This window comes from Bos javanicus, chromosome 10 (assembly GCF_032452875.1).
Source record: "Bos javanicus breed banteng chromosome 10, ARS-OSU_banteng_1.0, whole genome shotgun sequence".
Classification (NCBI taxonomy): Eukaryota; Metazoa; Chordata; class Mammalia; order Artiodactyla; family Bovidae; genus Bos; species Bos javanicus.
This window is the reverse complement of record NC_083877.1, coordinates 14,290,669-14,315,990: the sequence shown is the minus strand read 5'-3', so window position 1 is coordinate 14,315,990 and position 25,322 is coordinate 14,290,669. Positions and strand designations below refer to the sequence as shown.

The 25,322-nt window shown below is 41.4% G+C and overlaps 1 protein-coding gene across 1 annotated transcript in view; it reads right to left on the bottom strand.

Annotated features, from left to right (window-relative positions):
* IQCH (IQ motif containing H) overlaps positions 1 to 25,322 on the bottom strand; it is a 229,497-nt gene that overhangs the window by 11,100 nt on the left and 193,075 nt on the right. The window contains 3 exon segments of the mRNA XM_061430164.1: positions 2,781 to 2,842; positions 11,327 to 11,449; positions 23,183 to 23,353. Coding sequence (XP_061286148.1) covers positions 2,781 to 2,842; positions 11,327 to 11,449; positions 23,183 to 23,353 — 356 coding nt within the window.

The following is a 25,322-nucleotide window of genomic DNA, read 5'->3' as shown; positions in this document are numbered from 1 at the left end:
GAAGCAACGCAGCAGCAGCAGCATACATATGTCCCCTCCCTCTTATACCCCTCTCCTGCCTCTCTCCCCCTCCCACCTTTTAGGTTGTCACATAGCACTGGCTTTGGGTTCCCTGCGTCATACATCAAACTCCCACTGGCTACATATTTTACATATGGTAATGTGTATGTTTCAGTGCTATTCTCTCAAATCATCCCACCCTCTCCTTCCCCCACTGTGTCCAAAAGTCTGTTCTTTATGTCTGTGTCTCCTTTGCCGCCCTGCACATAGGATTGTCAGTACTATCTTTCTAGATTCCATATATATGCATTAATATACAATATTTGTCTTTCTCTTTCTGACTTCCTTCACTCTGTATAATAGGCTCTAGGTTCATCCCCCTCATCAGGACAGACTCAAATGCATTCCTTTTTATAGCTGAGTAATATTCCACTATGTATGTGTACCATAACTTCCTTAGCCATTCATCTGTCTATCCCATCCATTTTAATTCACTGATTCCTGAGATGCTGGTGTTCAATCTTGCCATCTCCTGCTTGACCACATCCAACTTACCTTGATTCATGGACCTAACATTCCAGGTTCTTATTCAGGATTGTTCTTTAACAGCATGGACTTTACTTTCATCACTAGACACGTCCACAACTGAGTGTCATTTCTGGTTTCGCCCTATTGCTTCGTTCTTTCTGGAGCTATTAGTAATTGCTCTCTGCTCTTTCCCAGTAGTATATTGAACACCTTCCAACCTGGGGGTTCATCTTCAGGTGTCAAATCTTTTTGCCTTTTCATATTGTTTATGTGGTTTTCCAGGCAAGAATACTGGAGTGGGTTGCCATTTCCTCCTCCAGTGGACCATGTTTTGTCAGAACTCTTCACTATGACCTGTCCATCCTGGATGGCCCTTCACCACGACAAAGCTGTGATCCATGAAGGGGAAAGACAACTTTGGAGTCATTAATTTTTTTTCATTTTTTTCTTTTTTAAATTATGAAAGTATAATAACACATTTATAGTAGACTTGGAAAACACAGAACAAAGTTACATACAGTTCTACTGTATTTTACAACTTTTTAAGTGGATAAATTAAAATTTTTAGTAGGAGTTTCAATATCAAACTCTCAAAAATTAATAGAATGAACAGACAGAAAAGTAGAAGGATATAGTAGACCTGAATAGCACTATGAACCAATTCAACATAATTAAGATATATACAACTTTCATACAATAGCATGATACAAATTCTATTCAAGTTCCCATAGACTACAAACCAGGAGACACTGGAACATATCTGGGGGCATAAAAAAAAGGTACAAAAAATTTCATGGTCTAAAGGTATTGAAATGGTACAGAGTCTGTTCTCTTAGCGCTGTGGAATGATGTTAGAAATCATTATCAAAAGATATTTGAAAATAGTCCACATATTTTCAAGTGCAATGTGACAATTACCAAGAGAGATCTGAGAATAATTAATTTTTTAACAGTGATTTGTATTTTATTGCCACAAGGTCAGTATGTATTGGACCCCAGGTGCTTCTCCAAATTCCTGGGTCCCATCCAGATCAACAAAATCAGACTCTTTGATTGTGTAGTTTCACAAAGTCCCTCAAGGTGATTCTTACATATCCTAAAGATTGAGACTCATACTTTAAAAAAAATTGTGTGTGTGTGTGTGTATGATGCTGAGTCCACACATGGATTCAAGCTCCTCTAACCACCCCCTCAGCCTCCTCAGGTCCATGGTTCCCAGCTTGGGATCCAAGAAACTAGATCGACTGTATGTCCCCTTTCTATTAATAATTCATCTCTAGAACTTCCTTCATTTTTTCCTTCCTTGAGCTTTCTACTTAAATTCCACTATTTCCAGAAATATCCTAGTATAAGTGAAATCAGATGAAGTTACCCCAGTGAAGCCAAGCCACACAATTTTGATGTGGAAGGTTCCCTCTTAGAGCTCTCACCTGATATGGCCTGATTGTCATAAACCCAAACAAAACCCAGCCAACTCATGAAAAAGCCTCTCAATCCTCCAGAGAAAATAAAGCAACACTAAGAAAAGTTTATATTTGTTCATCTTATCTTTTTCAATGTGCTGTAAATATTAAAAGGAAGAAAAATATAGGATAGAAAGTTTCCCAACAAATCAGAATGACTTAAAGGTACCAAATAACCATATTTCAAGATATGAATAATATACAGTTCAAGGCTATGGCTGGAAAGTTCTGAGTCCTAGATGAGGTAACAGCTTTTACTAAGCTGTCCAGAATAAGCTGGAGAGAAATTTGCAGGAAGCAGGGAAACACAGAGAAACCCCCTGAATGGTGGAAAGGACTCTTAGCATAAAATGTGGAGACTGCATCAGGGCTGGAACTAGATCTGAGAAGAGGCTACAGACCCTGCCTTTTAGGGAGCATCTTGCCAAGTCATCAGACCATTTTTCTAAGCATGCCAGAATGACAACTGCCCTTCTGCAATCAGGACATCTGAGCTGGTTCCTCATTAGTCAGATTTGCTGTGGCTTGTAGGTATATGTGTTTGAATATAATATGTTGTTAAAACTAGACTCTTACCCATCGATTCTGGATAATTAATAAGTTATAATAATGAACTCCCACTGACACATCTCAAGTCAATTTATGAAATACTTAAAGATCTGAATAAAACAAGATAGACTTTCAATAAATCAGCACACTGATTAAAATGCAAAAGAAGCATCATTCTTGTTGGTTGTTATAGTCTATTTTCGTAGCTTATTACATCTCTTAGATATACTTCATACTTACAACATTCCCAACCTGTCTCTCTTCAAGTTTTCAAATAATATAAAGATAGTTCCTTGTCTGTCCTATAAAATTTGAATGGGAAGAAGAGAAATAGCATATTATGTTGGAAACAAAGAAAATGTAATACACTAAGACCACTAATGCTGATAGGAATTGAAGTCTAGAACTAATTGCAAATATTGTCAGAAGCACATTTGGAAAGGCTGTCTCCAGAATATGGAATAGATATATTCCTGGTCAGTGTTGTCTTTCAATTGAGATTATAATTTACATCAAACATTGTATAAGTTTAAAGTGTACAACATGTTGATTTGATATATTTATTTATTGTAATTTGATTATCACAATAGCTTTAGCTAAGACCCCTATCTCATCACATAATTATGATTTCATTTTTGTGGTGAGAATATTAAAGATCTAGTCTCATGGCAATTTTGAAGTATATAATATAATATTGTTGACTATAATCACGATGCTCTTTGTTAGATTTCCCAGAACCTATTCTAATTTTCAAACTGCAAATTTGTCCCTTTGACCAATATTCTCCCAATCCCCCACCCACCCCAGGCCCTGGTAACCGCCACTCTACTCTGTTTCGTTGAGTTTGACCTTTTTTTTGGATTCTACATGTAAGTGATATTGTATAATCTTTGTCTGGCTTTTCTCATTTAGCATAATGCAGTCAAGTTTCATCTACGTTCTCACACATAACAATATTTTCTTCTTTCTCATGGTTGAGTAATATTCCATTCTACATATACTTTTCAAAATTGATATATAGTTGATATACAATATTATATAAGTATCAGGTGTACAACATAATGATTGACAATTTTTAAAGGTTATACCACATGTATAGTTCTTTTAACATACTGGCTATATTCCTTGTGTTGTAGCTTATTTATTCTATACATAGTAGTTTGTGCTTCTTAATCTATCCTTGTCTTATCCCTCCCACCTTCCCTCTTCCCACTGATAACCACTCGTTTGTTCTCTGTAAGTCTGTTTCTTTTTTGTTATATTCACTAGTTTTTGTTGTATTTCTTAGATTCCACATGTAAGTTATAACAAACAGTATTTGTCTTTCTCTCTGATTTATTTCACTAAGTGTAATACCTCTAAGTCCCTCCATGTTGTTGCAAATGGCAAATTTTCATTCTTTTTATGGCTGAGTAATAGTCCATTGTACATATATACCACATCTTCTTTATTCATTTACCTGTTGGTGAATACTTAGGTTGCTTCCATATCTTGGCAATAGTAAATAGTGGTGCTATGAACATTTGGGGTGCATGTATCTTTTAAAATTAGTGTTTTCTACCCAGGAGTGAAATTGGTGGATCTTATGGTAATGATACTTTTAGTTTTCTGAGAAACCTCCATACTGTTCTCCACAGTGGCTGCACCAATTTCTATTTGCACCAACATGTATGAGGGTTCTCTTTTCTCCACATCCTCACCAACATTTGTTATTTGTGCTCTTTTTGATGATAGATGGGTATGAGGTGATATCTCATTATGATTTTGATTTGCATTTCTCTGATGACAAATGATGTTGAGCATCTTTTCATGTGCTTGTTGGCCATCGGTGTAACTTCTTTTGAAAAATGTCTGTTCAGGTCTTCTGCCCAATTTTTAATTGTTTTTGTTTGTTTGTTTGTTTTTCATGTTGAGTTGTAAGAGCTGTTTATATATTTTGGATATTAACCCCTTAGTTGTCATATCATTTGCAAATATTTTCTCCCATTTAGCAGGTGGTCTTTTGTTTTGTCAGTGGTTTCCTTTGCTGTGTAAAAGCTTTTAAGTTTAATTAGGTCCCATTTATTTGTTCGGAGAAGGCAATGGCACCCCACTCCAGTACTCTTGCCTGGAAAATCCCATGAATGGAGGAGCCTGGAAGGCTGCAGTCCATGGGGTCGCTGAGGGTCAGACACGACTGAGCGACTTCACTTTCACTTTTCACTTTCATGCATTGGAGAAGGAAATGGCAACCCACTCCACTGTTCTTGCCTGGAGAATCCCAGAGACAGGGGAGCCTGGTGGGCTGCCGTCTATGGGGTCGCACAGAGTCGGACACGACTGAAGTGACTTAGGAACAGCAGCAGCAGCAGCATTTATTTATTTTTGCTTTCATTTCCTTTTCCAATCTGCAATTTAGCTCACTTTCTAGGTGATTCTCATGCACATCAAAATTTAAAAACCACTGTTCTAAGACAAATGGATAAAAAATATAGGGAAGCAGTTTGTTGTGTGAAAAATAATTTGTACTTCAAAGGAAAGCTATATACTGTCTATATCACACCTTGATTCTATGGAAGATATTTTACAAGTGACTGAGAAATTCTGTCCAGTTTGGTAGAGGTTCAGTTGATTTTCCTCTCCTGCTTCCTATGTGAAAAAATCAACTTTGCCTCCATTTACATTTTCATTTCAATAGTCATGATCTATAAAGATGTATGGTTTTTTAAAATTCTTTCTTGTCCTGATTATAAAATCTGCCTAATTCTTCTCTCTTAAATAAGATCTTTATCATGTGTGTAGTTTTGTATCTGTATGAGAGGCATGATTTTATCCTTTTTGGAAAACTATCTTTTAACATTTTTTTCTCAAATAAACAAAAGCTAATGCTGGAGTTGTCCAATAGTGGAAATGGCTGTCCCATGAAGCTGTGGACTCCTCATCACTAAACGTGCAGGGAAAAAAAACAAAAACTACATTTGGGGGATTTGGTAAAAAATACCACATGCCAGAATTGCAATTCCCCATTGACTCTCCATTTTATCAGGAAATCTAGGCATTAGAATAGACAATGGACTAGAATGGCGGTCAATGCTGGCTGCATATTAGAATCATCTGAGTGCTTTAAAAATTTAATGCCTGGACCTTACCTCTAAAAATACTGATTTAATTGGTCTGGAGTGGGTCCTGGGTACAGTGCCAGACTCAGCCATACTAGAGCCCAAGGCAAAGGAAAAACATCAGTATATTTTTATTTGAAATATTGATATTTTGTTCATCTTGGATTTCTTGAATTAATTTTGATTTTAACATTTGCATTACATTATTAAATTTATCTTTATTACTGAGGTCCTTTGGGTAAGTGCCTCACTTGCCTCTCCTTACTCCCAAACTTGCCTGAACATCTGTACTTTTTAAATCTCACTCAGGCCATTCTAATGGGCAGTCATGGCTAAGAACTACTGACTAGATGATCTTGTATTGCATCCTTTACTGTGCTGTCCAGCATGGTGGCCACTAGACACGTGGGGCTACTGAGAACTTGAAATATTAGTAATCGTAATTGACTTTACTGCAGCTTTCAAGCTGTCCTCTTCAGAATAGTGGGGAACATCCCCGCCTGTCAAATGGGAGATGGAGTTTGTTTCCCCGAGGCAACGTGCCCTTTTTTGGGCTTCCCTGGTGGCTCAAATGGTACAGAATATGCCTGCAATGCAGGAGACCCAGGTTCAATCCCTGACTTGGTACACTAATGTAAAATATCTTTTTACTGTTTGTACTGACTACATGGTGAAGTAATAATACTTCTTTTCTTTTTGGGGTGCATCCTCCTTTTCTTGATACTAATTTCTGAATCTATCAAGTAGGCTAAGTTATGCTTCAATAGTTAAAAAAAAAAAAAACAATTACTACTTTGTGTAACAAAAAAGTTGGTTCTTGCTCATACTTCATTTCCCACATGGGTCAACATGGATGTCTGGTCCCCGTTGGTACATCAGAGCTGAAAGAGGCTCCGTTTCAGTGTGCTTCCAGGATTTCCAAGGCAGGAAAAAGGACATGGTGACTCATGGAGTGGCTCTTAAAGGCACAGAAAGACATACATCACTTCTATTCATATTTCACTGGCAGAGGGTGGAGGAGGTATAATTCTCTTACGTGCGTGAAAGGAGGAGAATCAGAACATTTTGATCAGCCACCACGACAATCCGTTGGCCTGAGGAAGTGATTGCTAGTGGCTGTGGAGCCATTTAGGACCATGGCACATTGCCTGCATGTGTGTGAGACCGGCCCATCACACTGTCGCAGGCAGTAAACGTGACACTTTTCTCCATATGGCTTTCATTACAAGTTCATTTCATTAGGAAATCAGTGGGGGTATTTTGTAGCATTACAGAAATACCAGGAATGAGACCTACTGAGTTGGTTACAAACTCAGCAATGCTTCCTTCCAATATTCAGCAAGGAAAAATAAACTCATAGGGTGATCTCATTTCCCCTTTTCACCCCTGAGATTTTGGACCAAAAATAACATGTGAAATTCGATGATGATAATGGGAAGAAAAACATAATGTTGAGAATAAGGACTTTTGAGGATTCTTCTTTTGGTAGCAATGACATTGATGTGTTATTAATATTGCTTCTTGCCACATTAAATTTGATCAAGAGTGGAAACAGGTAGGGCTTCCCAGGTGGCTCAATGGTAAAGAATCTGCCTGCCGATGCAGGAGATGTGGGTTCAGTCCCTCCGTTGGGAATATACCCTGGAGTAGGAAATGGCAACCCACTCCAGTATTCTTGCCTGGAAAATTCCAGGGACAAAAGAGGCTAGCAGGTTACAGTCCATGGGGACACAAAGAGTTGGACACAGCTGAGCAACTGAGCACACACGCATGGAAAGGAGATAGCACATGTAACACTGGAATTAGGGTAAGTGACCTTCTTTATAGACTCAGAATAACCCAAGGAGGCAATAAAATTTTAAGGAAGTTCATTGTTATACATATCTTTTTTTTTTTTTCCTTTGTCAAATGGAGACAGTTGAGGGGGTTATAGAGAAGTCTGCGCTTCTTCAACTGAAGAATATATAAGGAATACCTAGGTGGAATATTTTATTTGAAATGGATCTCAGAATTCTTGGAATAGATTAGAAATAATGTTTTAGAAACATACATAATTAGTGAGAAACAGTCTTTAGAGAGAAAAAGGTGCACAGGAGGTATTCTGATGTAAGAAAAAGAATCATATTTAACTTTATGGACAATTGTGGATTAAGGCATAAAATGCTTGGATGTGTGGCCTGGGGAAAGTGCTTAAACTCTTTAAGCACTAATTCCTCACTGTAATATGGCAGAAATAGCAATTTCTTATAGAAGATTAAAGAGATAATAATGTAATAGTGCTTAGCTCAGTGCCAGCACATAGTAGGTGCTTGTTTAAATGCCTCGCCAAGAAAATGCAATGGAGAGAACAAGTAGAGAGTTCTGACCAGGGATGGATCCCAGGGTCTGAAAAGATGTGAATCCTTCACAGGAAAAATAGAGTAAGGTCATTGTTAGAGAATTTGAAAAATTTCCAAGTAGTCACATGTCTCCTTCTCGCCTCAGAGTTTTATGACTCAATTTCTCATCTCTTCTTGTAGCTTTATTTATTATTTGTTCTTTTTCTTTCTGTTTATCTCCTCCTACTTTATTTTTAGGAAGCTTCCCTGGTGCCTCAAATGGTAGAGTCTGCCTGCAATGTGGGAGACCCAGGTTTGATCCTTGGGTTGGGAAGATCTGTAGAAGGAAATGGCAACCCACTCCAGTATTCTTGCCTGGAAAATTCCATGAACGAGAGAGCCTGGCTATAGTCCATGGGGTCACAAAGAGTCAGACACGACTGAGCAACTAACACACACACCTTATTTTTATAGAATGTTCCAGTCTCTGGATTTTCTCCTCCAGATTTTCTCCTGTTATCTTTTTCTTCTTCATATTGTTCCATCACTCCATCACCTTCAGTCTATTTCTCTTTCTCTTCCACTTCATCTTTCATCCTTTATAGACTGTTTGGCACTGGAGACCTGGAGGCTATGCCCGTTGTGTCTTCTGTTCTTCTCTGCCCTTTCTTCATTCTTCTTGCCCTCAGTGGAACCCCTTCCTCTGCACCATCCACTGTTCTCCCGGACCATAGCAGCCTGTTTCCTGTACTGAGATTTGTTCTTAGAAATGAATCTGATCAACTCAGAGCCACGAAGGTGTAAATAACTTTAAAAATTTGGTGCTTTACTTTTCCCAGGGGTAGCTAGAACTTCAATCAAGTACAAAGCCTTCAGCCGAAGAAATAAATGTCTAATAATAATTTGGGGCATTATAAAGTTATGGAGTATGTTTTCTTTTCAACAGGAGAACTTCTCTGCCAAATATGCCCACTCACAGAGCTTGTTCTGCTTTGATATTTTATAAGCAAATGAGTTGATTCAGATAAAGCTAGAGTTAGATTTAGCCACCTTCTGGCATATGGAAGTCTAATAAACTCTGAGGCTGAAAACTACAGTTGACTCTTCAGCTGGCCATCAGTATCACTGGAAATAAACTAAAAACGGGGGAAACTGTTTTCTATCAGAACTCCTCCTGGAAAGAAACTATGATATGTCTGTAGAAGGATGCTATGAATTGAATTGTGTACCACTCCCCCACACCCCAATTCATATGTTTAAGCCTTAATACCCTATGTGAATGTATTGGAAACAGGGACTTTAAGGAAATGGTTAAGGTTATTGAGGCCATAACGGTGAAGCCCCATTTGGATAGAACTTGTGTCCTTCTAGGAGAGGTTACAGAGATACCAGAGATTGCTCTGTCTTCACCATGTTCAGTTCAGTCACTCAGTCGTGTCCGACTCTTTGCGACCCCATGAATCGCAGCACGCCAGGCCTCTCTGTCCATCACCAACTCCTGGAATTCACTCAGACTCATGTCCATTGAGTCAGTGATGCCATCCAGCCATCTCATCCTCTGTCGTCCCCTTCTCCTCCTGCCCCCAATCCCTCCCAGCATCAGAGTCTTTTCCAGTGAGTCAACTCTTCGTATGAGGTGGCCAAAGTACTGGAGTTTCAGCTTTAGCATCATTCCTTCCAAAGAAATCCCAGGGCTGATCTCCTTCAGAATGGACTAGTTGGATCTCCTTGCAGTCCAAGGGACTCTCAAGAGTCTTCTCCAACACCATAGTTCAAAAGCATCAATTCTTTGGCACTCAGCTTTCTTCACAGTCCAACTCTCACATCCATACATGACCACTGGAAAAACCATAGCCTTGACTAGACGGACCTTTGTTGTCAAAGTAATGTCTCTGCTTTTCAATACGCTATCTAGGTTGGTCATAACTTTTCTTCCAAGGAGTAAGTGTCTTTTAATTTCATGGCTGCAGTCACCATCTGCTTGGAGAATTTTGAGCATTACTTTACTAGCATGTGAGATGAGTGCAATTGTGCGGTAGTTTGAGCAGTATTTCAGTATTCTTGCTTTGAGAACCCCATGAACAGTATGAAAAGGCAAAATGATAGGATACTGAAAGAGGAACTCCCAGGTCAGTAGGTGCCCAATATGCTACTGGAGATCAGTGGAGAAATAACTCCAGAAAGAATGAAGGGATGGAGCCAAAGCAAAAACAATACCCAGTTGTGGATGTGACTGGTGATAGAAGCAAGGTCCAATGCTGTAAAGAGCAATATTGCATAGGAACCTGGAATGTCAGGTCCATGAATCAAGGCAAATTGGAAGTGGTCAAACAGGAGATGGCAAGAGTGAACGTCGACATTCTAGGAATCAGCAAACTAAAATGGACTGGAATAGGTGAATTTAACTCAGATGACCAATATATCTACTACTGTGGGCAGGAATTCCTCAGAAGAAATGGAGTAGCCATCATGATTAACAAAAGAGTCCGAAATGCAGTACTTGGATGCAATCTCAAAAATGACAGAATGATCTCTGTTTGTTTCTAAGGCAAACCATTCAATATCACAGTAATCCGAGTCTATGCCCCAACCAGTAATGCTGAAGAAGCTGAAGTTGAATGGTTCCTAACATGTGTCACCATGTTAGGACACAGCAAAGAGGCAGTTACTCTGTTAAGTCAGGAAGGGTCCTTACTGGGAACTGAATTAACTGGAACTTCACCTTGTATTACCCAGCCCCCAGAACTGTGAGAAATAAATTTACGTTGTTTAAGTGAAGTGAAAGTTACTCAGTCGTGTTCAAGTCTTTGAGACCCCATGACTATACAGTCCCTGGAACTCTCTAGGCCAGAATACTGAAGTGGGTAGCCTTTCCCTTCTCCGGGGGATCTTCCCAACCCAGGGATTGAACCCAGGTCTCCTACATTGCAGGCAGATTCTTTACCAGCTGAGCCACAAGGGAAGCCCTTTAAACCACCTTGTATATGGTGTTTTGTTATGGCAGCCCAACCAGACTAGGAGAATGTTCATAGGTATGCAGCTTTGGTTGGGGTCAGAAAGTCAAGACATGCTTCAAAATGAAGAGAGGGTCCCCCTAAATGACCCCTAAGTCTGGGGAGCTACAGGGTTTCTACTTTACTAACATGGGGTGTATGAGTCTGGGGACAGATATCAACTTCCCAGGACCAAGTGCTACCCTCTGTGGAGTTGCCTTTCTGCTCATCCCCAAGCAGCACTCAGCCTTCCTCTAAATACATGTCAAACCAATGTTTAAAGAACATCTGTTTGAAGAGGTACCAAATTATTAGCTGCCTAAATCACCTACAGGCCTACATTTGGTCCAATCTTGGCCAACTGTCATCCTTCATACCTCAATATTATAGCCGATGCCATGGGCCTTACACATATGGAGAAAAACATAGTGGAAAAACAGAGAGAGACTCTCGTGTCTCAGCTGGGTGCTCATCACTGCATAGCGACTGGTTGCCTGTGACTGGAAAAAAAAAACAAAACAGCTGAATGTCAGACTTTTTACAAAATATATAAACTTAAAATATTTTAAAAATTTCTTTACTTTTTTGGCTGTGCTGGGTTTTTGTTGCTCTGTGCAGGCTTTCTCTAGTTGCAGTGGGCAGGGGCTACTCTTCATTGCCGTGCGTGGGCTTCTTATTGCACTGGCCTCTCTTGCTGCAGAACATGGGCTCTAGGGCTTGTGGGCTTCAGTAACCATGGCCCATAGGCTTAGCTGCTCCGTGGCACATGGGATGTTCCCAGACCAGGGATTGAACCCATGTCCCCTATATTGACAGGTGAATTCCTACCCACTGGACCACCAGGGAAACCCTAAATAAAATTTTAATCTCAGAAGAATTGTGGATTAAGAGAAAAGTTGCAAAGATTATACAGAGAATTCCTGTATAACCCACACCTAGTTCCCCTGCTTTTGACAAGGCACATTGATGTGGTACATGTACATGATGTTTGTCATGACTAAGGAACCAAATCGCCACATTACTGTTAAGCCCATACTTTATTTGGATATAATTACTTTTCCCCTAATTCCCATTTTCTGTTCCAGGATCCCCTCCACCTTATATTTGTCATGTCTTCTGTGACAGTTTCTCAGTCTCACCTAACAGTTTTGAGAGGTACTGATCTGGTCCCATCACTTCATGGGAAATAGATGGGGAAACAGTGGAAACAGTGTCAGACTTTATTTTTGGGGGCTCCAGAATCACTGCAGATGGTGACTGCAGCCATGAAATTAAAAGACACTTACTCCTTGGAAGAAAGGTTATGACCAACCTAGATAGCATATTGAAAAGCAGAGACATTACTTTGACAACAAAGGTCCGTCTAGTCAAGGCTATGGTTTTTCCAGTGGTCATGTATGGATGTGAGAGTTGGACTGTGAAGAAAGCTGAGCGCCGAAGAATTGATGCTTTTGAACTGTGGTGTTGGAGAAGACTCTTGAGAGTCCCTTGGACTGCAAGGAGATCCAACCAGTCCATTCTGAAGGAGATCAGCCCTGGGATTTCTTTGGAAGGAATGATGCTAAAGCTGAAACTCCAGTACTTTGGCCACCTCATGCGAAGAGTTGACTCATTGGAAAAGACTCTGATGCTGGGAGGGATTGGGGGCAGGAGGAGAGGGGACGACAGAGGATGAGATGGCTGGATGGCATCACCGACTTGATGGACGTGAGTTTGAGTGAACTCCGGGAGTTGGTGATGGACAGGGAGGCCTGGCGTGCTGCGATTCATGGGGTCGCAAAGAGTAGAACATGACTGAGCAACTGAACTGAACTGAACTGATCAGGTATTTTGTAGGATATCCCTCAATTTAGGGATGTCTGATATTTTTTTCATGGTTAGATGAGGGTTGTTGGTTTTGGAGAGAGAGGGAAACTGCTACTTTCATCACTTCATATCAAGATGACTTATCACTATGATGCCAACCATGGTCCCCTGGCTAAAATAGTTTTCATTAGATTTCTTGCTGTAACGATTCCTTCCACCTTTCCATACTGTGCTCTTTGGCAACAAATAATTAAAATATACTTCACCTCCTTGAAGGGACCAATGCTAGAGCTCTAATTCCAACTGCTTTCTTTGTTTGGGAAATTGCTATTCTTTATCTTGCTTGCCTATCAATGAGAGCTATCCCAAAGAGACTGGTTATAGTAGGTCCAAAGTATTTCAACTATAGTATCTCCTAAAATACTGGGAATTTAATATGCACAAAAGAAAGTATTGGTTCCTGATAGTTTCATAGCATGTCCTTCATGAAATGTGATATTTGCCTTTGACAATTATCTCTGTTTGTCCTTGGGTAAATGGAAATTTGGAAAAGTGCTCATAGAGCCGTGGCCAACCTTACTGCATAAAAGTGGCTACACATGGCCCAGATTTTGAACTTTGGGGACCCTCAGGTGCTGGGCAACTGCCTGATCACGTGCAGTGACTTGAAATAGGAGAAGGAAAAGGGGTGCTGCTGGCTCCCTGATGCTTCACAGCTGGTTGCAAGGATCCTAACGACCTGACACACTATCTTTGTGAAACCCCAGGCCCCCTGTCTGCCTCTGAGCTATTGCAGGGAACTGCGGCTGACGGAGTGAGTACCCAGCAGAAAATAAACATCCTTTCCCCCACAGCTCACACACACACAGATTTCATGTTCATCTTTTGTGACATATGTCCCCCGCATATTGTGTTTTTTCTTTAAACATTTACATAGTGTATCTGATGGTCACGTTATCTGTAGTAGTAATTAAGCCCACACACAAGCAGGGTCCACATCTCCAAAAATGTTAGGCTCCCACAGGCTAATGCATCGAGCTGTGCACCACCATCCCCACCCCCGCCCCAGTATAATCCCCACTTGGAGCCACTGGGAATTCTGCTTTTACAAAAGAAAATCTATTTGACCATCTATTGTCTCACAGCTGTACTTTGTTATCTCCCTAACCTATTATGAGTTGTTCTCCTGGCTGGCACCCTGTCATGACTGGGAGTTTTCTGAGGGCAGGCACTGTTTGGCTTCTGAATCCCCAGGCTGGACATGATGCTAGTGTTCAGTATTTCTTGAAAGAATGGATGCATGAAATAAAGCAAGTGGACTGCACTTCTCTCAGACTGAAGAGGCACTTCAAAGGATGTAATTCAGGAGACTTACAGTCACGGAGAGCTTTGGGGCAGAAACGGAGATTGATTCACAAAACGGGACAGTCACACATGCTCTAGAACATGACAGCTCAGGACAGTCATCCCAGGCTTTGCCCCTAGAGGACATCTTTTGGAGGACAATGTAGCTCTGGCAGAGATAATTGGAGGGTAACAAGAACTGGCTAAGAGAAGCTCTGGCTCAGCCATGCAATCAGTCTGGGGGAGCATGACCACCATGCCTGCTCACCCTGCCATGCCAGGCTGTGCCACACTCCTGCCTTCACAGCAAAGGCCCAGAAGCCTGAGCTCTTGTGTATGGAAGTGAGCTGTAAATACTCTGAAATTCCATTGTGGTTACTGAGCATGTAATTGCGTGGTAATTACCATGAATTCACAAGATAATTCCAAGGTTATTTTTGTCTTCTAAACTTGTCTTATGCTGCTATAGTATATAAACTAGCAAACCCAAGATCAGGCACCAGTCAGTGAGGGAGAGAGACGGGCAGGCATCTAATACCAGGATCCAGCTCAGTGCACATCTTGGCTCCAAAGCGAGGCAGAAGAGCTCACTGTTCAGTATTACTGGACAGCAACTATCCTGAGGTTTCTTCCACTCTATGGAGACAGACTGCAGTTCCCCTCTTCCCAGACCTGGGCTTGTGATTCATATGGAATTGGAAAGAAACACCAGGATGTTTGATATATGTCTCCAAGTAATGTCTTCTTTTCCATGACCATCCCCATCCTAGTCCAGACCATTGTAGCCTACTAGGGAGATGCAGGTACAAGCAGAATTCAGTAGTGGAGAGGTTAAACAGAGACAGAATGACCAAAGATCAAAACCTGACTAGGCCACTTACTGACTGTGTGATCTTGAATATGTCATTTAACTTCTCTGACTTCTGATGATTAAACAAACACCTAGTACTTGATACACAGTAGCTACTATTATTTTTGCTGTTTCTTTGAAGACTTCCACAGGGCTTGGGAGCATTGTAGACCTATACCAAATGTAATTTTCCAGGCTGTTCCTTCCTCAACTGGTACCTGGGATATTGAGCATTACGACCATAATTTAATGTTTTCCAAACTCGATTGGTCAATGCTCTGAACTCTTCAGTGTCTCCTTCTTGCCTTCAAGACTCCCCAACTTTCTCAGTCACTTTTCCCCAATCACTTTTCCCACTCCCATAATCTCTGTCCCAGCCCAGCTGGTTCATAATAGACCACAGTCTCTCTTCAGCTACTGTCCTTTCTGCTGGAGAGGGTCTCCCTCTCCTTGTCACATGGTGACTGCCTTAGTCTGTAAGGCCAGACCAAGTTCTGTGTTCTGAGCAAAGTGTTCTGTGTCCCCACCTGTCCACAATTGTTTCTCCTGAGAACCCCAGCAGCAGGTTAAGGGACTATCACTCAAAAGGCATTTAAATGAGAACTCATGGTTTTCCTTTGTGTGTGCACTATCTATTTTATATTTCTTTTCAACTCTTCAAGGACAGGGACTTTGCCAAATGTCCCTGTATCCTGGATGCTTTGTGAAATTCCTAGCTTAAGTGCTTAATAAATGTGTTATAGTAATGCAAATAAAGATGAACATACATGATACACCTATATTTTTAAAAGACTTAACCAAGTCTGTAGTCTCTATAGGCAAAAACAGCCAACGATCTAGGGTTGTCTTTAATTCAGACTGACAGCATAGATGACAGTGTTGTCTCGAGGATTAGATGAGTTCATAAAGACCTTGGAACAGCGTCTGGCACAGAGTAAGCACTCAGAAACAAGCTAGCTCTTATTAACATTTGTTAAGCTAAATTACTTCACAAATAAGATAAAATACTTGAAATTAAACAACCAACCAGTAAATCTTTTCAACAGAAAGGGACTTCAATCAGAAAACCTGGGCTTTTCTACTTACTTAACTTTATGATCTTGGGCAGCTCACTTACCTTTACCTTTAGCCTTACTTTCCTTTAATCTATAAAATGAGTATGATAGCCCATGTCTTAATTATTCTTGGGGTTATCATGGGGATCAAATAAGCTCAGTTAAGTTGCTCAGTTGCATCAGACTCTTTGTGACCCCATGGACTGCAGCACGCCAGGCATCCCTGTCCATCACCAACTCCCAGAATTTGCTTAAACTCATGTTCATCAAGTCGGTGATGTGTTTCAAACATCCCATTCTGTGGTCCTCTTCTCCTCCTGTCTTCAGTCTTTCCCAGCATCAGGATCTTTTCCAATGAGTCAGTTCTTCACATCAGGTGGCCAAAGTATTAGACTTTCAACTTCTGCATCAGTCCTTCCAATAAATATTCAGGACTGATTTCCTTTAGGATTGACTGGAACTCCCTTCAGTCCAAGGGACTCTCAAGAGTCTTCTCCAACAGTACAGTTCAAAAGCATCAATTCTTCAGTGCTCAGCTTTCTTTATGGTCCAACTGTCCTCTTACATCTATACATGACTACTGGAAAAACCATAGCTTTGACTAGATGGACCCTTGTTGGCAAAGTAATGTCTCTTTTTTTTTAATTTGCTGTCCAGATTGGTCATAGCTTTTCTTCCAAGGAGCAGGTGTCTTTTAATTTCATGGCTGCAGTCACCATCTGCAGTGATTTTGGAGCCCAAAAGAATAAAGTCTGTCACTCTTTCCATTGTTTCCCTATCTATTTGCCATGAAGTGATGGAACCAGATGCCATGATCTTCGTTTTTTGACTGTTGTTTTAAGCCAGCTTTTTCACTCTCCTCTTTCACTTTCATCAAGAGGCTCTTCAGTTCCTCTATGCTTTCTGCATATCTGAGGTTATTGATATTTCTCCCAGCAATCTTGGTTCCATCTTGTGCTTCATCCATCCCGGCATTTCGTATGATGTACTCTGAATAGGGTGACAAAATACAGCCTTTCCCAATTTGGATCCAGTCTGTTGTTCCATGTCCCATTCTAACCGTTGCCTCTTGATCTGCATACAGATTTCTCAGGAGGCAGGTCAGGTGGTCTGGTATTCCCATCTGTGTAAGAATTTTCCAGAGTTTGTTGTGATCCACACAGTCAAAAGTTTTGGCATAGTCAATAAAGCAGAAATAGATGTTTTTCTGGAACTCTCTTGTTTTTTCTATGATCCAACAGATGTTGGCAATTTGATCTCTGACTCTTCTGCCTTTTCTAAATCCAGCTTGAACATCTGGAAGTTCATGGTTCATGTACTGTTGAAACCTTACTTGAAAAATTTGAGCATTACTTTGATACCATGTGAGATGAGTACAAATGTGCTGTAGTTGGAACATTCTTTGGCATTGCCTTTCTTTGGGATTGGAATAAAAATTGACCTTTTCCAGGACTGTGGCCATGGATGACTTTCCCAAATTTGCTAGCATATTGAGTACAGCACTTTCACGTATCATCTTTTAGGACTTGAAATAGCTCAGCTGGAATTCCATCATCTCCGTTAGCTTTGTTTGTAGTGATGCTTCCTAAGGCCCACTTGACTTCAGACTCCAGTATGTCTAGCTCTAGGTGAGTAACCACACCATCATGGTTATTTGGGTCATTAAGATCTTGTTTGTATAGTTCTTCTGTGTATTCTTGCCACCTTTTCTTAACATCTTCTGCTTCTGTTAGGTCCGTACCATTTCTGTCCTTTATTATGCTTGTCTTTTCACAAAATGTTCCCTTGGTATCTCTGATTTTCTTGAAGAGATCTCTAGTCTTTCCCATTCTGTTGTTTTCCTCTGTTTCTTTGCACTGATCACTGAGGAAGGCTTTCTTATCTCTCCTTGCTATTCTTTGGAACTCAGCATTCAGATGGGTATATCTTTCCTTTTCTCCTTTGCCTTTGGCGTATCTTCTTTTCTCAGCTATTTGTAAGGCCTCCTCAGATAACCATTGTGCCTGTTTGCATTTCTTCTTCTTGGAGATGATTTTGATCACTGCCTCCTATACAATGTCACAAACCTCCGTCCATAGTTCTTCAGGCACTCTGTCTATCGGATCTAATCCTTTGAATCTATTTGTCACTTCCACTGTATAATAGTAAGGGATTTGATTTAGGTCATACCTTAATGGTCTAGTGGTTAAATAAGCTCACATCTATTTAAAGTGTAAAGCATTATACAAGTTATAACAAATAGAAAGCATCATTTTTAACCAACTTGCTTCTAATGCTGTAAAATCCATTTAGGTTTACCAAGGGAGTCATAATCTAAATGGGTTTTATTGCATCAGAAGACTCCTCCACAACCATCTGGACCATTCAGGGCTCACTGAGTCCTGGCCTAGCTCAGAGCAGATTAGGAGCCCATGGATAATGGTAATATGTCTGCAAATAACCTCATCACACAGGGAGATGAAGCCTCTTTCGGAAGAAGACTTTTTCCATGGCTTCACTCAGAGATTTCTTCAGGGATGAGCTGAAGCTGTACTCTGGGGTTGAATCATTGACTCTCAGCCAACACAAGGCAGGTTGGGTAGCAGAATGGTCAGACACACAAGCCTGGGCATAATTCTGGTGCACACACTTGCTTGTTGAGTGACTTTCCACAAGTTGCTTAACATTTCTTATCTCAGTCTTCCTATCTAAAAATGAGCATAATAATAGCACCTGTCTCATATATTATGTTGTATAAAGATTTATGTAAAGCACTTGGTTAAAGTACCTGGTGAGGAGTAAAGGCTCAGTATATTTTGGATATTATTATCATGTTATTATATGCATTATAGTTCTATGCTGGCCTTTCTATCTTGGTCCTTTGCAAAACTTAGAGCTCTTTACTACTTATCCTTATATCCCCTGTGCTTAGCAGAATGCTTGGCACAAAGTAGGTGAACTTACTTCCAGTTGATTCTGGCTGAAAGTTTTGACTGATAGCTAAGGTGTGGCTGGTGAGGACTTGCAATGTGACCTTGTCACAACAGTGTTATGCCTTTCTAAAAGATTCTTCAAGAAAAAGACCTTTCAGTGGAAGGCTGTGGGGATGGGCCCTTCCTGTGTCTCCTTACAGGGCAAATTCCCCATCCACAGGCCTCACTGTACATCAGGGTGCCTAGGTCAGGCTTGAAACAGAGTCCTACTGTACATACAGGCCCCATAAAAAGTAAATGCCTCAGGAGACTCTAGGGGTCATTTAGACCTCCCCTATTTTGCAAAACAGGAAACTGAGGCCCGAGAAAGGATCAGAATTCCTGACCCCTGACTTCCAGTGCAGTCATGTTCTCTCCAAATTCCCACTGGCCACGTTTGGAGTGTGTGGGAATTTCAGAGATTAGCCTTTTCTAGGAAAACAAGGGGGGAAAATATAGAAGGCAAAATATTACTGGTAGAAGTCTAGTTTTATTAAACTACCTTTCTAAATCACAATCTAACAAGAACGCTTCAAGCTAAATAAAGGAAGCTTGAAATACTCCTTTTCACTGGAGAATATAATTTTGCTTCAACCACAATTTAAATTGATTTAGTTCTGAGCACCAGCACTTGAAGTGTGGAGCACATTCTATTTTCGCCATGATACTTGCTTTGACAGTGATGCATTTCAGTTGACATAGTTGAAATCCTTATGTAATAAATCTCTGCCTGAAAATTAATCATGTTTATAATATTCTGAGAATTAATAACACCCATTGCTCAAATCATTAACTTAAAAAAGGAGCTTCCAAAATCTGTTCTCGGCAGTAAGGGACCACAAATAAATGAATGTTTGATAAAATAATCCAAGTAGCAGTTTAACAAGCGTAAACTTGAATGTGGTGGCAATAACACAGAACTATTGTTTAAGGGTTGGCAGAGGCTGATGAGGTTCTTATTTCAGTTACGAAGCAGGCATCCACATGCATAATGAACTGCTCTCTGAATTATTAATGTGTTGCTTATTTAGCCTCATCTGTCTAGAAGATAATGTATCCTAACTCTAATGAGTGATTGGTTTTGTACATAATTACAGTAGCAGCAGTAGTGGGGAAATGTGTGCCTTCAAAGAAGGAATTCTAAAAATAAAGTCATCACATAAACTCTGCTGTTGTTGCATTCTATCAAAATCAAACCCGAAGCGTTGGAGAATTCATAATAAATTACAGGAGACAGAATCATTATTAACATCATAATTTAACACAAAAGGTTTTACTTAATCATTCATTACAGATCATGTGCTATTAAAATGCTTATAAATGACTGGGGTTGTTTTAAGATGTTTGCAGAAATGATCCCTTTTGGCCACCTCACCAGCTATGGTGTGGAGGGTCCATTGAGAGAGAAGAACAGTAAAAACGGGTAGAAAAGGATAACAATTTATGTCCACTCTGACAGAATGTTAATTAAAAGTTAAAAAGGCGTTAGGTGACTCCTTTTCATTTTCAAAACACACACGTCTGGGACTCATCTGATCTTGTTTCCACCTTCAAGTGGTTATTTGTGGAGGACACTGGACCCGAAGTCCATGCACGTGGTCTGCTGCTGCTAAGTCGCTTCAGTCGTGTCCAACTCTGTGCGACCCCAAAGACAGCAGCCCACCAGGCTCCGCCCTCCCTGGGATTCTCCAGGCAAGAACACTGGAGTGGGTTGCCATTTCCTTCTCCAATGCATGAAAGTGAAAAGTGAAAGTGAAGTCTCTCAGTCGTGTCCGACTCTTAGTGACCCCATGGACTGCAGCCCCCCAGGCTCCTCTGTCTAAACGGGTCTAAATGGGAGTGATTGGCCACCTCTTTCTACTAAGGGGACAATAGCTCTTCTTAGAGTTCAGAAAAGTTTTTGCTTTCCCCCTGCACAGCATATTATTTAAAGGAATAGGCCCAAACTGGAAATCTTTTATAGGCACTCACTCTGAACGCGCCCTCATTATCGCTAGGTCTATCTGTGTGTTTCCTTTTTCTTGTCTTCTGGTTTGTCAGCTGACTGATTGTAAACTTGACGGCATCAGTCTGTTCACACTTGTTCAGGAGCTTCACTTTGGCTGTAAATTGCACCATGTGCATGCGTGCATGCTTCCTTTAAAACCTTCCCATCACATGTACACATACGCACGGGAGCACGTGTGTACACATGTGCACAGTGGCACTAGAGTGAGAACGTCCATTTATCTTTCTACAACCAAAAGTACTTCCAGTTTGTCTCTCCCTCAGTAAACCTGCATAGCTCTTCTTCAGTGATTGTAGAGATATTTGATTTACTGAAGATCATAATGCTTCCCTCTTGAGTGCAGACAATTCCTAAAAATGTTTAAGACTCTTGGTCACAGGAGAATTCCTATATGTTGCCTTTAGCTAGGATTGAAATCTATAGGCAAGAAGGGGAAGATGGGAGAGTGCTTCTAATTCCAAGTGAAGCCTCTGCTTGCAGGTTTCTGAAGCAACATATTTAAATGCAGCGAATTGTCTTTGGAAGTCTTGCACTGAATACTAACTCAGCTTCCAGCTTCCTTTGGGAAATGGCATGGAGTTAGGTTTGCTAAGCCAGAAGGTATCAAATTCTACTGCTGTCCCTCCCTCTGGCCCTGAACTTAGAGTCTTGTAAAGGTCCCTTTGGTGAGGACAGGGGAACAGGTGGGACCAAACCTGGGATATCCCTAGCAAGGTCCTAGGTCTGTTTCTCATCCCTAGTCCAATTCTGCTTCTCGTCTTAATAAGCAAAGAGATCTAAGGGATTCGCATGAACAAGGATATCTCACAGGACAAGTGAATTGAGGAGAAGAAGGAGGAGGCTGCTGCTTGATCCCCCCAAGACATCTGGCACCCTTTTCAGGCTACCCTTCCAAGTGTATGCTGAGTTCCTGCTAAGGAAGTTGATATAGGGATCCTTGGCAGAGTCAAAAAAGGGTTCTCTAAACCCAGAAGTGTCTCTTGGATCCAAAGAGACTCAAGAGAGAGGCAGCAGCTACTGCTCTGTAATGATATCTCTAGGGAATAGGTGTGGGGGTTCTATTAACCACTGGCATTCCTCTTTTATCTGCTTGACATATTCACATCTCAAGTAGGGCTTCATTTGCAAAAAGGGCACAAAGCTCACTATTGTGAGAGGAGGCAGAAGAAACCCTCTGGCATTGTCAGAGCAGCTGTGGCTTAAGCCCCAATCTGCTCGCATATCCCACCTATAGGAAGGGCCATCTGGTCCTCTTGACCTTTGCACTCCTTCCCCAGGACCAACCTAGCCCACTGTCCCCATAGAGGTTTACCCTTTGTTACCCAGAGTCCTGAGGTTCGTAAACCTTAACCAGTGCCAGAACTACTGCCTCCAGCCCCCTAGAGATAGACTAGTGACGAGATGGGAGACTGGGCCATGGATCATGAGGGGCCTCATCAAACAAGCTGAGAAGTTGGGATTTTCCCAAAAATGACAGGAGTCATTTCAGAATCATAAGTAGGGGAGTAACATGCTCAGATTTGCCTTGACTGCCTTGACTACCTTGAGAGGAGGCAGGGAATCTTAGTGAGAAGCTATTATAACACTAGTGTGAGACCCTGAAAGCTGAAATGAAGGCTCTATCTTTGATGGGGAGAGGAAGGGTCAGAGTTGAGGCATTTTAGCAGCAGGCATCAACTTGAGCTGCTTGCCGACTGGATGCTGGGACATAGGGTGACTAATCAGCTTCTGGCCCAACTCACCAAGAGGAAGTATAAGGAAGGAGAGACCACGAGTGCAATTATGGGTAGTTTGAGCCTGAAGACTCTCCAACATTCTGTTGAATGTGGAATTGAGGAGTCGGAGGCTCAAAAAAGAGATTTGGGCTAGAAAAATACAGGTTTGCTTGGAAGCTTCTGGTAACTGCAGCAGTGGATATAGATATACTTGTCCTGGGAAGTGAGCTGAGAAGAGAACAGAGGGGAACACCCAGACATCCAGCCCTGGAAAGCCCCATGCTCTTCCGTCCTTCCACATGGTGCTTTTCCCCATTTCTACAATCCCAGTTCCTACAGAATGCTGCCTCCCCTCTCCTACATTCCTATGCCAGAAGCCCATTTTGGGAGATTCAAAGATTTGCCTGAAATTCTTTCTTCCCTCTGGACCCATGGAGCTTGGCATACAACTGGAGCTCAGTAAATGGCACTGAGGAGAATCAGGAGGCATCATTGGTCACTTACCGGCCCTTTCTGAACATTTAGGTTGTTCATTTTCTTGTCTTTCTTGGGAGCAAAGCGGGGCACTTCAAGGGTGCTCAAACTGCAATCCAGGTGGCCATTGGTCAAGTATAAGGTGAGCTGAGTCAGGGCCAGCTGATCACTGTACGAGAGATTGAGGCCTGTTGCCCACACCTGCGTACAACAGGAACCACAGAAGTGAGGGTACGAACCGTCAGCAGGAGAGAAGGCCCCCACTATCCATGACCGCCCCGAACCACCCTGAACCACACCAGACCCGACTACGCCAGTGAATACATGACTTAAGATGCTCTTGCTCATGTTTCTCCTTTGTTCAACAGAAGGATAGAGCCTTCAATCTGATTCTTGTTGGAAGATTCAAGGTTCCTGTGGGGGGTTTACACAACTGGAGATACCTGGCCAAGATAATCTGATGGAGAGGCCTGGTTCTGAAAGTCTCCTATACCCTTTGATTTTTCTGCCTGTGGTTGGCCATTTCTAAAGTGGCCAGTGCAAGGCTTTCAACTGAGAAATGAAGTTGGATGGGAACTCCAGAGGATGGGGAGTTACAGGGGAGCAGACAGAGAAGGCAAAGGGTGAGTAAATATTAGAAAAGGGCAGTTTGCCCTGGCTTCAGAAAAAGCATTGCTGGCTTCTCTGGGAATTGCAATATGATTCTTCTTTTTTTTGGAGGGAAAATAACTTTTTTATTGTGGAAAGTTTAAATTTAGTTGGGTTTTTTTTTGTTGTTAAATTGGAGGATAATTGCTTTACAATGTTGTGTTGGTGTTTCTGCAGTATAACAACACAAATCAGCTATAGTTACATATATATATATATATATATATATATATATAATTCCCCTCCTTCTTGCACCTCCCTCCTCGCTCCCATCCCAGCTCTCTGGGCTGTCACAGAGCACCAGGCTGGGTTCTCTATAATGCAGCAGCTTCCCACTGCTGCTGCTGCTAAGTCACTTCAGTGTCCAATTCTGTGTGATCCCATAGACAGCAGCCCACCAGACTCCCCTGTCCCTGGGATTCTCCAGGCAAGAACACTGGAGTGGATTGCCAATTCCTTCTCCAATGCATGAAAGTGAAAAGTGAAAGTGAAGTCGCTCAGTCGTGTCCGACTCTGACCGACTCCATGGACTGCAGCCCACCAGGCTCTTCTGTCCATGGGATATTCCAGGCAAGAGTACTGGAGTGGGGTGCCATTGCCTTCTCCAACTAGCTATCTATTTTACACATGATACTGTACATACGTCAATGCTGCTTTCTTAATTCATCCTTTCCTCTCCTACCCTGCTGTGTCTACAAGTTCTCTACGTCTGCATCTCTGTTTCTTCCCTGCAAATAATTTCATCAGTACTATTTTCCTAGATTCCATATGTTGCAATATGATTCTTAAGGGATGCTTAGGGTTGGCCGATAAGCCTTAGCTCTACCACTATTTTCACCTTAAGAGTATAAGAAAGTAATTTCACCTACCCTATGCCAGGAAACCATGACAGCAGTCACCATAGCTGAATACCAGGGTAATTAGAGGGATGTGTGTGTGCACGCATGCTCAGTTGTTCAGTTGTGTCCAACTCTTTGTGACCACATGGAATGCAGCCCACCGGGCTCCTCTGTCCATGGAATTTGCCAGGCAAGAATACTGGAGTAGGTTGCCATTTCTTACTCCAGGGGATCTTCCTGACCCAGGGATCAAACTCCTGTCTCCCGTGTTTCCTGCATTAGCAGGTGGATTCTTTACCACTGTGCCTAGAAGGATATTATGATATAATAGAAATTAAAATGCTTTGAGAGACAGATACTTGTAAGCAATAAGTTACTCTTAAGTTATTAGATGCTTGATTAATGTCCAGTAACTCCCTTGACAGATACTTACTGAGCATCTACTAGGTGCTAAACTGCTGTTGGCAAAGTGGGGCATGTGCTACCTTCTCCGTGGCAGACCATCCTTAATTTCTCTTGTCACTCCTGCACCCTACACTGAATCCAGAATCCTCCTCAGTTCAGTGCTCAAGGCATATTACTGTGCTAGTCATCTAAGTGTGAAAGGCAGAGACATGGATCCTACACCGAGAAGGGGAAGACTGAATCATATTCCATTAATTATAACACAATGAATACTTGAG